At 39.7% G+C, this 11832-nt stretch overlaps 1 protein-coding gene across 4 annotated transcripts in view; it reads left to right on the top strand.

Moving 5' to 3' along the window:
• LOC109958168 (proto-oncogene tyrosine-protein kinase Src-like) overlaps positions 1-11133 on the top strand; it is a 20396-nt gene extending 9263 nt beyond the window's left edge. For 2 of the 4 annotated variants that reach the window (XM_020596723.1, XM_020596634.1), the window contains 11 exons: positions 305-404; positions 1346-1363; positions 2216-2314; positions 2944-3047; positions 5457-5606; positions 5706-5861; positions 6461-6640; positions 7186-7262; positions 7386-7539; positions 7783-7914; positions 8375-8583. In XM_020596723.1, the coding sequence (XP_020452379.1) occupies positions 305-404; positions 1346-1363; positions 2216-2314; positions 2944-3047; positions 5457-5606; positions 5706-5861; positions 6461-6640; positions 7186-7262; positions 7386-7539; positions 7783-7914; positions 8375-8583 (1379 nt within the window). Of the gene's footprint in view, positions 1-304; positions 405-1345; positions 1364-2215; positions 2315-2943; positions 3048-5456; positions 5607-5705; positions 5862-6460; positions 6641-7185; positions 7263-7385; positions 7540-7782; positions 7915-8374 lie in introns of all 4 variants that reach the window. The other 2 variants (XM_020596800.1, XM_020596875.1) reach the window with 2 other exon arrangements.
• The last annotated feature ends 699 nt before the right edge of the window (positions 11134-11832 follow it).

Here is an 11832-nt window from a genome sequence, read left to right as displayed (position 1 = left end):
GGATAGCTACACAGAAAATAGAGAACTATTGATATGATGGGTTTTGTCCTTCACAGGCGATTAGTCACAAGCAGGCTGCATGTCAATAATTCTCATTATGTGTTGACACATTGTTGTATGTAGATATGAAGCAGAAGCAATATGTATTTATAGTTTTACAATGGATAGAACAAATAATTATCATGGGCTAGATATGCATTAAGGACGTTAGGTTATGGAAGTTAATGTTACAAGGGCATAAACCAAAGCACTGTTGTTCCCTAAAAGCATATTTCTCTTTCTGTGTGTGTGTTGTTCCTTGCAGGAGGTGTCACCACATTTGTGGCACTGTATGATTATGAGTCACGGACAGCATCTGATCTGACCTTTAGGAAAGGCGACAGGCTGCAGATTGTCAACAACACGTAAGAAGTCATCTGTCCTTCTCCCTCTGATGCCACGGCCTCACAAAATCTAAATGAACAGATTTGTTGTCGCACATATGAGCATGAGTGCGCACAAATGTGTATGATAATGAACACAAACGCAGTGAGAGTCAGCGCTAGTAACTGTGGAACAATCCAGACAGCAGTCTGGTCCACCCCCGTTGACTAAAACGAAGCAGAACAGCACTCACTCACTGATACATTCTGTTCCTCTTGGGCAACTGTCATCATCATAGTCTTTGAGACGCTTCAAGGCAACATTTATACTTAACATTCCTCTATTCCAGTCAGGTAACACCCCAAAAACATGTTTTTCTTTTGGATATTACTGTGCATTTAAAAGCTGCTGTTTCCAAGTTAAAGCATTTGGAACATAATTCCCACGCAGATGACTATAAAGAACAATTAATTTTTTTTTTACTGTTCCTTTGTGCTCTTTCCATCACTTTCTGCCATAAGTCTAGGCTGCTGTTCTTCATCTATAGACTGGCACTACATAGGTGGGCTGAAAAAATATAGTGAATCCGTACCTAATTAATACTGCACAATGAGAGTTATATCTACATTTTGAAACATAAATAAATCCCTAATGGAAGTAATGAATTGGAAGCAGTGACGGTTTCTGTGAGATTACAATGTAAGTTCAGAAATCCCAAATGATATGAGAATTTGATCAGAAAGTACATTTCTATCATATCATCATTATATCCAAACTGCACTGAGGTGGAAACTGGAACTTTCAAAGCCTAAATAATCAGCAGTTTGTGCAACTCAACTGTGTAGTCCAACAGCATATTCAGCTCCTCTGCTGTCTCTCTGCGCTGCTCGTCTGCCTGTGTCTCCTTGCTGTGTTTTGATGTCTGCTGTGTCTGTTATCTCTCCCCTTCTCTTTCTTTCTCATGCTTCATGGTTTCTCCTAGGAAAAAGTACAGCTTCAGGTCAGTAATACCTAATGTAATTAAAAAAAAAACTGCAGTCTTTTGTTCACAGTCCCTTTGCTGCCGCATAGATTTGTCTGATCTAGCTTGTAGCGTAATTGCAATTAATTAATACTAGTATTAGTATTAGAATAATTTGATGCTGTAACTTTCTTGATAGGTTAACCTTTGTACATCCTTGAATATAGAGCAACAGCTAATAGTCTACAATCTAAAGTGAAGGACTACAAGTGCAGCAAAAGGTTGCCCATGTTTCTCTTGCTTCTCTAACAATAGGGTTTCTTTCACATCACTCTGCACTTAGGTGTGGGATGAAATGCATTTTCTGCCTTGTAAAGGTCTTCAGTCAAACACAGTGGAAGTTTCAGCTTCTATTGGAAAGAGTTTCTCACTAAAACACAACCAGAGGACACCGATGCGTTCTGTGGTGCAGCATGCCGCTGCAAAAATATACAGTATATAGCAGAAACGCTGCGTACCACTATTTTAGTGCTGCTCACTAGCTAGCAAAATGTATTCATCCACAGCTAATACTAGTTCCCAGCAAATAGCCTAGCAGCAGTTTCTCCTGTTTGAGTAGCCGTTGTTAAAAACTACAGCACCCAGCCACTGAAGAAAATAAATTCTACTCTGAATGTTAAGCATTTCTAAAGACTTGTATCAGAATTTGTAGGCAAAGTCAGCAAGTAATTGATTATTTGTTGGCTTTTGGTCTTTTCCACAGGGTTTGTTGACAGTAAGGAAAGTACAGAATGTCATCAGTCTTATATTTTAAATGTTTTTCCTTCATCAAATAGTCATTTTCTCTCTTGCTCTGCCTGTCTTTCCCTCCCTCTCTTTTTTATGTCACAGAGAAGGGGACTGGTGGCTCGCTCGCTCCCTGACGACAGGAGAGAGCGGTTATATCCCCAGCAACTATGTGGCTCCATCCGACTCCATCCAAGCAGAAGAGTACATTATCTTTTCCGTGTTTCACTGTAGCAATTTTTCCCTATAGAGGTTTCAAGCATTTTCACTGCAGAGCTTGAATGTAGTTATATTCTCTTTCATTCTACAAACTAATATAAAGAATATACAGGCACTATTCTCATACATGTATATAAATACATACTGTACATGTTTGGCTTGTGGGGATACTCACTGACAAAATGCATTTATTAGCCCTGTACCCTAACACAACTAGTTTTAACCCTTAACAGCTGTAGTAACACCATCACATGTATTATAGCTGTGAGGACAGTTATTGACATTACCCTTTTAATTACCCTAACCTTATCCATTACAACTAAGCTTAAGCCTTAGTTAACTCTAACTTAAACCTAAATCCAAGTCTTTACCCTCAAACAGCCCTTTGATGCTGGGAGTATCATGCTGGGAGCTGAATTGTCCTTACAGTATAGAAATGTCCTCATGATGATATCACACAACCTCAGATAGACATGTAGACACACACACACACACACACACACCCATCCTGTACAGGCTTCTGTATTTCAGTCTAAATGTGTCACTACCTGCCTGCTGCAGACACTCAGCAGTATCTTCTCACTGATCTTATTCTCTGTGGCCCACTTTGGCAGGTGGTATTTTGGGAAGATCACTCGGCGTGACTCAGAGAGGCTTCTTTTGAACCTACAGAACAGACGAGGAACCTTCCTGGTGAGGGAGAGCGAGACCACTAAAGGTGAGAACAGATGTCTAGCGCTGATGCTCTTCACAGTCTGTTCATAATTATCTATTGTATCTGTAGCCATTTTGTAAAATGTTTAAAAAAAATAACTTGGCAACACTAGTTGACTGGCACAAAGAGCCTGGTCTTTCTTTAACCAACATATTTTCAGCTCAGCAAAAAATAAAATGAAGTAGCGACAGTACATTGTTCCAAGAACTATTTCTTGTACAGAACTGTTCATTTTAAATTTGAATATACAGTTAAATAGAAATTAAATTATAAATTAAGATCTTTTGCTAACTTAAGGCCAAAGCCTTGATATTTACACAATTTACTTATCAAGATAAAGCTATTTACCTAAAAAATAAAAAGCCTGGGGTAGCTGAATGGTTACAGTGTCGCACGGTGTGTGCGTGATGTCAGCAGTTTGAGTCTGGCCACCTCACACCCCACACCCCTTTCACTCCAATTACCCTGCTCTACTTATGACAAAACAAAACAGCAAATTAGCAGGCACAAACTCTGTGATACAGCCCCCCATGACAAATAAAAGACAAAAATGCTGAAAATAAATAAATAAAAACCCAACAATGAAACAGGACATTAGAAATATATAATAGATTAGTCCGCTGAAAGAAAGGTTATCTATTTTTAATTGATTGTTTGAATCATCTCTCAGACAAAAAAAGCCTCACATTCTGTTTCCACTTTCCAGCCTTTAAAATGTGATCATTTGCTGTTTTTCTTTGTCATATTGGCAGTAAATAGAATATCTGTTTTATTTTTTTTTTAACATTTCACTGTTGAAATTGTGGATCATGAAAAAAATTGGCTTATTAATTGATAACAAAAACATTTGTCTGTTGCAGCCTTAATCAAGTTGTAATGAATGGGGATGGGACGATGTGAATTTTTTTTTCTCAATATGATTCTACGCATGATGTGGTGTGTACGATTCAATTCACTCACAATACAATGAGAAATTCATGAGAACAATGTATGAATAGCTGCAGAATACTTGTACTTTATTCCTCTTTTCCCCTTTTCTTGCACTACATATCAATACATATCACTTCATATTAATACAAAAAGCAATACGTTTTGTATTGCGATGTATTGTCCCATCTCTAGTAATGAATGGAAAGTAATCAGCAGACACAGCCTTTTGTGTGTCCTGCCAGTGTAGTGTTTTGTTAGCTAATGCATGCATTATCAAAGAAAACTGTCCTCAAAACATGCCTAATAAAAACAAGCTGTTTACTCTTGCTCTCATCAGGCAAAAAGAAACAGGTGACAGGTTCTGTGTCCCTGGGGCTTAGTAAAACCGCCATTGTGAAGGTACTTTGAAATAAGTAGATCTTCAGGGAAAAACCTCATAATTAAGTCATTTGTTAACTTTCACAAAGACCTGTGGTGTTTTAATCTTTGTTTTTGGGGCTTGTAGCATCTTTCTCAGAAAGTCTGGAGCCAGATCTAGTCCCTGTGATGTAGGTGAACTCTTTGGGGAGTTTTTTTTTTTTTTTTTTTTTTTTTTTTTGGAGGATGTGCAGGGAAAAAGGGAAAAGAGCAGAGTGAAGTAGACTGGGGCTTGTTATGGATGGGGGTTAATCACTCTGCCAGAACTAGGTCAAGCTTGGAGGGTGCTGGATTTCCCCCGGCTGTAAGTCTCCCCTGTCCCAAAGCGCATTGGATGTCAAATGTGAGATTCACAGTGTAACACAGAAGCATGCCGCTCATAATGTTGCATAAGGTGTAAAAGACACATCTGATTATTTATAGGCCTCAGGATACAAGCACATAACTCTTTACCAACTCAGAATATCTGATCAATTTTGTTAGAGGTGTTTGTGCAACTCATCTTGCATAGAGTAGGTGATAGATCAGCGGTTAAGATGCTAGAATAGTGCTGTGATGACGGTGTTTCTAATGCACTGGATTTTTTTTTCTTTTTTCTCTTGAGGGATGATTGAACATCACTGAGCAAAACTCCAGATCAGAAGCCGATTGATTACTGTGGAACAACCTGTCTCTGGCCGTTCGATCTTTTGAAGCACTTCTAAAACAGTTTTTACTAGTTTGAGTCCTGTCAACTATTATAACGGTTTAATTTTTGTTTCATCTGATATAATCTGTTTTGTTATTTTATCTTAAAACAAATGTTTTAGCTCTGGTTTTCTGCAAAGTTGCTGTATAAAACAGGTGAATTAAAGGTGGTAAGATCAACCTTAACTTGGCAATGGGCCATGGACAAGCTGTAAAGGCTTAGCTGAATTTCCAGGGCCTGTAAAGGGACTAACAGGGACTTGCCCAGCACATCTGGGAGGAAACTTTGAAGCTGTCACATAGGCCCAGATACACCTGGTTTTACTGCCCTAATCTGTCTGTGTCTGTGGCATTTCCTCACCTTTTCTTCTTTCACAGGGGCATATTGCCTGTCAGTGTTGGATTATGACAATACCAAAGGCCTGAATGTTAAACATTACAAGATCAGGAAGCTGGATAGCGGAGGTTTCTACATCACGTCCCGCACCCAGTTCACCAGCCTACAGCAGTTAGTCTTCCACTACCGCAGTGAGCGCTTTATGCTTTCTAACAGTAGAGAAATGACAGAAGCTGTGCTACCTAATCTTAACCTGCAACTTTATCTTACGCTTCTCTTCACTCTTCCAGAGCACTCTGATGGGCTCTGCCACGCTCTGACGGATGTGTGTCCTGTGGCCAAACCTCAGACCCAGGGACTGGCCAGGGACGCCTGGGAGATCCCCCGAGAGTCCCTCCGCCTCGACCTTAAACTGGGACAGGGCTGCTTTGGAGAAGTCTGGATGGGTAAGAACAACACACCACCGCTTTCTAGTGGAGGTGAATGACTCTCTCACATACCATGGCAGACAAACAGGTTCTGCTGAATGTTCAAAATACTGTATGAGGATCACTTGCTCTTTTCTTGAAGTGCACTGATGAGTTAAATCCTGCTCAGAGCTGTTATAATGAGTTGATTTCCTATTAAAGAAATAGTGTGATATTTTGGGCAGTGAGGCTTTTTTGCTTCTTGTCAGAGAATTAGTTGAAGAAAAGACCAGAAACAGGAAATGAGTGTTTGGTGGTAATAGAAAAAGATCACTAATTAATTAGTTAGTCTGGCACATGACCTCTGAATTGGTGTTTTTACTCCCTCAATTTTGTTCAGAATAAACAAGGTACAGTGTCTTCATTTGTGAGCTATAGAGGTGCTTGTATCAGACAGAGCCAAACTAGATGTTTACAGTCTTTATGCTAAGCTAACCTAGCTGATTGAATGAATGGAGAATCTTGATCAAACTCTTGGGAAAAAAGTGAAGTGTATTTTCCCAAATGTCAAATTATTCCTTTGATCCCTCATTATGTCAGGGTATAGGCCAAACTTGTATTGTTGTGTTTTCGGACAGGAACGTGGAACGGCACAACACGTGTCGCCATCAAGACCCTAAAGCCTGGCACAATGTCTCCAGAGGCCTTTCTTCAGGAAGCGCAGGTCATGAAGAAGTTGAGGCACGAGAAGCTGGTCCAGCTGTATGCTGTGGTGTCTGAAGAACCCATCTATATTGTGACTGAGTATATGAGCCAAGGTAATACAGGATTAAAACTACAGCTGATTATCAAACTTAGGTGCCTTTTTTTTGGTGCTAACTAAAATATTCAAAATATGTCACACTGAGTATTTGAACCGCAAATGCTGAAAGCTGGCATCAAATGAACATAATTTTATGTAGTGCTTCTTTATCCAACAGTTTAACCAACATTTTCCTTTTACAGATGCTTTTGTGACATTTCAGAATACTCGAGGACTTTATTTGTTAAATGAAGAAAATTCTAAAAAGTTGCAGAAATTATGTTCTTAGTAAAGTATCCAAAAATAGGATTGTTGTTTTGGTATTCCTAGTTAAACAGTTCTCATAATATCCAGCCCAAGCTACAGCTGAGCTGTTACTTTAATTTATAGAAGAGCCAATTATAACAAGGACTTTTTTTTCCCACAAACGCATCGAGATGACAGCATGGTGTAAGCAGTTAACTGACAATTAATTACATGTTTGGTGCTTATTGTCCATTTGACACATTATCTGCAGCTGTAGTTTTTTTAAATACTGTAATTCTGGTCTTGCATTCACAGGTAGCTTGCTGGACTTTCTTAAAGGGGAAGCAGGAAAGATGCTTCGTCTGCCTCAGCTCGTAGACATGGCCGCTCAGGTAAAATGACATCAGGTTCTGCCACATACAGTATAACTACACAGAATTTGCACTCTAAAATTTATAATATTTTATATGAGCAATATCTTAATTTCCTGTTAAATCTTTCTTCCTTCCCTCCAGATTGCAGCAGGCATGGCCTATGTGGAGAGGATGAACTACGTGCACAGAGACCTGCGTGCTGCCAACATCTTGGTAGGAGACAACCTGGTGTGTAAAGTGGCTGACTTTGGTCTGGCAAGACTCATTGAAGACAATGAGTACACTGCAAGACAGGGTAAGTCCGCATTTCCTCTTTCCACAGCAGTTTAATCTTTCATTTCTATTATTATAAAACTGAACAGACACATAGACAGCACAACTCAGAGGGATGTAGAGGTTTGTGTACAGATGCAAAACAATAACTGAAGAATTGGACACATGCTCTAAAACCTAAACAGGTTCGTTTTATTCCAGCATGGTGCATTTAAATTGGACTCATTTGTAACAGTTTTCTTTTTTTATTCCTATGGTCCATCAGGAGCCAAGTTCCCAATCAAATGGACAGCACCGGAGGCAGCTCTGTACGGTCGTTTCACCATCAAGTCGGATGTGTGGTCCTTTGGTGTGCTGCTCACAGAGCTAGCAACTAAAGGCAGAGTCCCCTATCCAGGTAAAGCCTCTACTAACCAGCAGAGACCTGCATAACATATCCAAACAGTTCCAACTCTGACAAATGTTTCTTGAAAAACATACCTAAATAATAATGTTGATCAGCCTATTTTTAAGTAAGTCAAAATACCAAAATTTCTAGATCCAGCCTCTCAAATGTGATGATTCGCTGCGGTTCCTCAGCTTTTGTCATAATAAACTGAACAGCTAGAAGTTGTTGGTCTGACAAAATAAAATGTCACAAAGCACAAGATGTCCTCAAATAGCTTAAAGGGTATTTTCACTATTTCACAGACTTTTGACTCTTATTTTTTCCAGATCTAATAAATAATCAGCAGAAGTTGGTTTTGCATGTTAAATCATTTTATCCATCAGCTTTACTGTATTAAAATGATGTTGATCATGATTTTATTTTGAAAAAGAAACTGTTCTTAAATCTAACTTCACATTTCTCTCGGCAGGTATGGTTAACCGTGAGGTACTCGACCAGGTGGAGCGTGGCTACAGGATGCCCTGCCCGGCTGAATGCCCCAGCTCCTTACACGAGCTCATGCTCTCCTGCTGGAGGAAGGATCCAGAAGAGAGGCCTACGTTTGAGTACCTGCAGGGCTTCCTAGAGGACTACTTTACCTCCACAGAACCCCAGTATCAGCCTGGGGAGAACCTATAGAACCACAAACTGAACCGAACCTGAGAGCGGGGGGCAGGGAACCTCAACACAGAATGACCTGCACTAACCAACCTCAGAGGAACGCCTGTGAGAGTCTGAGCCTGTAAAACCCATGTGGGAGGAACTTGAGATTCTTCTGTGGAAACAAAACTGAAATAGCAACCTGCAGAAGTCCCCTCAGTGCCATAAAGGAACTGCCTCAAACGAACCTGGAGAACCTCCTCTCTGCAAGCACTCTCTGTTTACTTTAGGTTCTCCTGTAGAAATGGGGTTCAAAGGTGTAAGCAGAGAGCTCCTGCTGGACCGACTCTGGCTACGATCTGACTGAGGGACTACACTCGGGTTAATATACCTGATGTGGGAGGAAGTCTACAGATGGTGTGAGAGGGAAGAGGAGAAACCTCCTGTTGAAGAGAGAAGGTCAAGGGAGGGTAATTCAATCAGGCATGAGCTGTTTGGCAAAACCTCCCTCTTCTGTCGTGTCTCTTTACCCTCGTCTGGTACCTTTTCCTCCCACAGAAGAGCACCGCTGCTGTGGCTCAGGTGCCAAAGGAAAGTTTGTCTCTTAAAATGTTCTTTATTTTCTTCCCTCTTTTTGGCTATTTCTGACTTTCAGTATCTCTTTCTAGTTTTCTCAAGTGCTGCTTCTTCAAAGTGTCTCCAAATAACTCAGCTCTGGAACTCTACTTTGCATCTATATTTATGTTTGTGGACAATATGTGTCCTGTAGTTTAAGGTTTTTTTCAGTGGCAGACAAAAGTTCCTGGTTTTTCTTTCTTTTTTTTTGTGATTATCAATAGGCAAGGTTGCTAGAACCACTATCATGGTAGTGCCAGGGTAAACTTCAGGCAGGGCCTGTAACTCTGAAAATTAGGTCATTTCAATTAAACAATGAGGGCTGTATCTTGTTTATCCCTTCCTTTTCTAGTTGTATGTCTTGACATATGCTGAATGGCCATTGTGGCGTGCTGGATCCAACTACGATGATTTAAAAACAATTCAGGTAGTGTTTGAATCATTGTGGCTTTGAGTTACCTTGATGTAACTGGAAAGTTGCATTGAAAATGAATCAGCACTGTTGTGGCAGCACTAAAGAGCAGTTTTAATAGCTGTCAGCTGAAGTTCCTCAAAGACACGAACGGGGAGACATTCATCACACATGTATGTGACCTACTAAGAGGTTGATATGGCTACCAAACCAGTCACATTACTGTTTAAAATCCAACTTGGCTCAGGATGAGAAAACGCTGAGAGTAGACGTGGACTGTGTTCTGTGCCAAACTAATCACATTTCTTTACTGCTGTGCATGTATATAATGTTTTATTATCAAGGGACTTTCCTGAGGTTTTAGTTCTTAAACAGACAGTTGTTTACATAAAATTCCCAGTAAAACTTTCCCCAGTAAGCGCCATGTTAGTGCGTAGACAGGGCGGACACATCTGTAACTTGCTGAAGGTTTTAAAGGGTTTTTATTCACCTAAGACATTTGTGAGGTGAATAAAAAGGTGAGGTGAATTTGTGTGGCCATAAAAAATATGTATCCAGGTAGCCCTAATGAAACTGTAATACTTGATCAGGTGAAACTATGTTTATGACTAATTCTAAGACTTGGTTTTGAAACCAGTTAGCATGCTTTTGTGCCGTTCTTCTCTTGACCATTGGCTGAGTATGTATTTATGCTGTACTGTACATCAACATGTGTATGTTTACTTTACTCGAGGTTCAGGTGAGGTGAAGGGATCAGTAACAGACTTCTGAACATTTGTGCCATTAGTCAAAAATTATTTTTTAACATCGTTATCCACTGCTGCCAATTCTCACTGCGATACTGTACATACCGTAGCTCTTTAAGGTTGCTTTTGTATCATGCTCGCCACTTTTAAATGGGAGATATTTATGTTCAGTGGTTTGGTTCATGACATAGTTGATACAGAAACAGTAGAAATAACTGATTGTTGCCAAGAAACACTATGAAACGTCATCAAAATTTGAGCCATGCAGCAATAAGAGAGATGCTAACTAACACCATGAAATTATTATCCAGTGATGAGGAATGATGATGGTGAGTTTAACCAATAATAGAATGAAAAATGAGTTTGTTGTTTTATGATATGAAAATTGAGGTAAAAGATGTACATATCTTTTTTTTCAGTTTTCCTTTGACGCCATCTCTGTGCTGAGGTTTTTACCATGACACACATCTGCTCCCAAAATGTTTTAATAATAAAATGCTACTGTAAATGGGGTTTAAAGAATGTTTAGTTTTTTAAAAATATTGGTCTTAATATAAAATCAGATATTGTTTGAAATGTTTATACATCTGCAACAGACAATTCGGTTTGACATACAGTATGTACATTTCCAGGAACATATTCATGATCAGTGTTTTCCTCTTTTAAAATGGGAAGTGCCCTGTTTGTTCCGATGCACTGAACCACCTGGAAGTCGATCTACTCATGACAAGGTTGAGTAATGACAAGGTCTGATTGGATTTTCTGTTCTATATTAAAGAAGCGCCTTGGTCTTGTTTTTTTGTTTTAATAAATCTATGCAGCCATTCTAAAGTCAAAATCAATGATCATAAACAGAAGGTGCAAGCATTTTGTAAGGACTTTTTCCCCTGATGTAACAGCATTGAAATGGGTATCATGCCACTTTTATGTTGATCTTTAAATGTGCAATAAATTATATTTCAAATGTGTTTTGATAAGAGTGTGTGCTGTCCTTTCGCCTGAAAATGTAACACACTGCTCAGGCACGACTGAGTAGCTTCTTAATAAAGTTCACCACATTCTAAATAAGTGAGGATCACCAGTTGGACTGTATGCGAGGAAGATTAGTCAGTGGGCAGTCGACCCCTGCTTCCTTCAGTGGAGCCGAGTTGTTTTTGTCCACATGGGGGTAGCATTTGTCAGCTGTACCAAGCACAGAGTGGAGGAGGAGATTGAAACCCACCTGCAGTGATGACCTCCACAAAATAACATTAACCTTTGCTCGTCATGTGTGGACGGCGTGATGGATGATTGCAAATGGCACATTTTTCACAATACCTCACTTATGGATTTTTTAAAAAGCCATTACATACGAGAGGACCTCACTGGCTCACTGCTGTGTTCACTTCTCCCTCTCTCTTTTGCTTTGTGTCAAAACCCCATGAAAGTAACTGCAGCTGTTAATTGATTACAGATTAGTTCTCCTATATTGGCTTGATTCAGGGGCATTTTTGAGCCAATCGGCAGCTGATGTTT

The sequence above is a fragment of the Monopterus albus genome, unplaced genomic scaffold (genome assembly GCF_001952655.1).
Source record: "Monopterus albus unplaced genomic scaffold, M_albus_1.0 scaffold1.1, whole genome shotgun sequence".
NCBI classification, from domain to species: domain Eukaryota; kingdom Metazoa; phylum Chordata; class Actinopteri; order Synbranchiformes; family Synbranchidae; genus Monopterus; species Monopterus albus.
The sequence above is the reverse complement of the archived record's forward strand: the minus strand, read 5'-3'. Positions and strand labels throughout refer to the sequence as shown.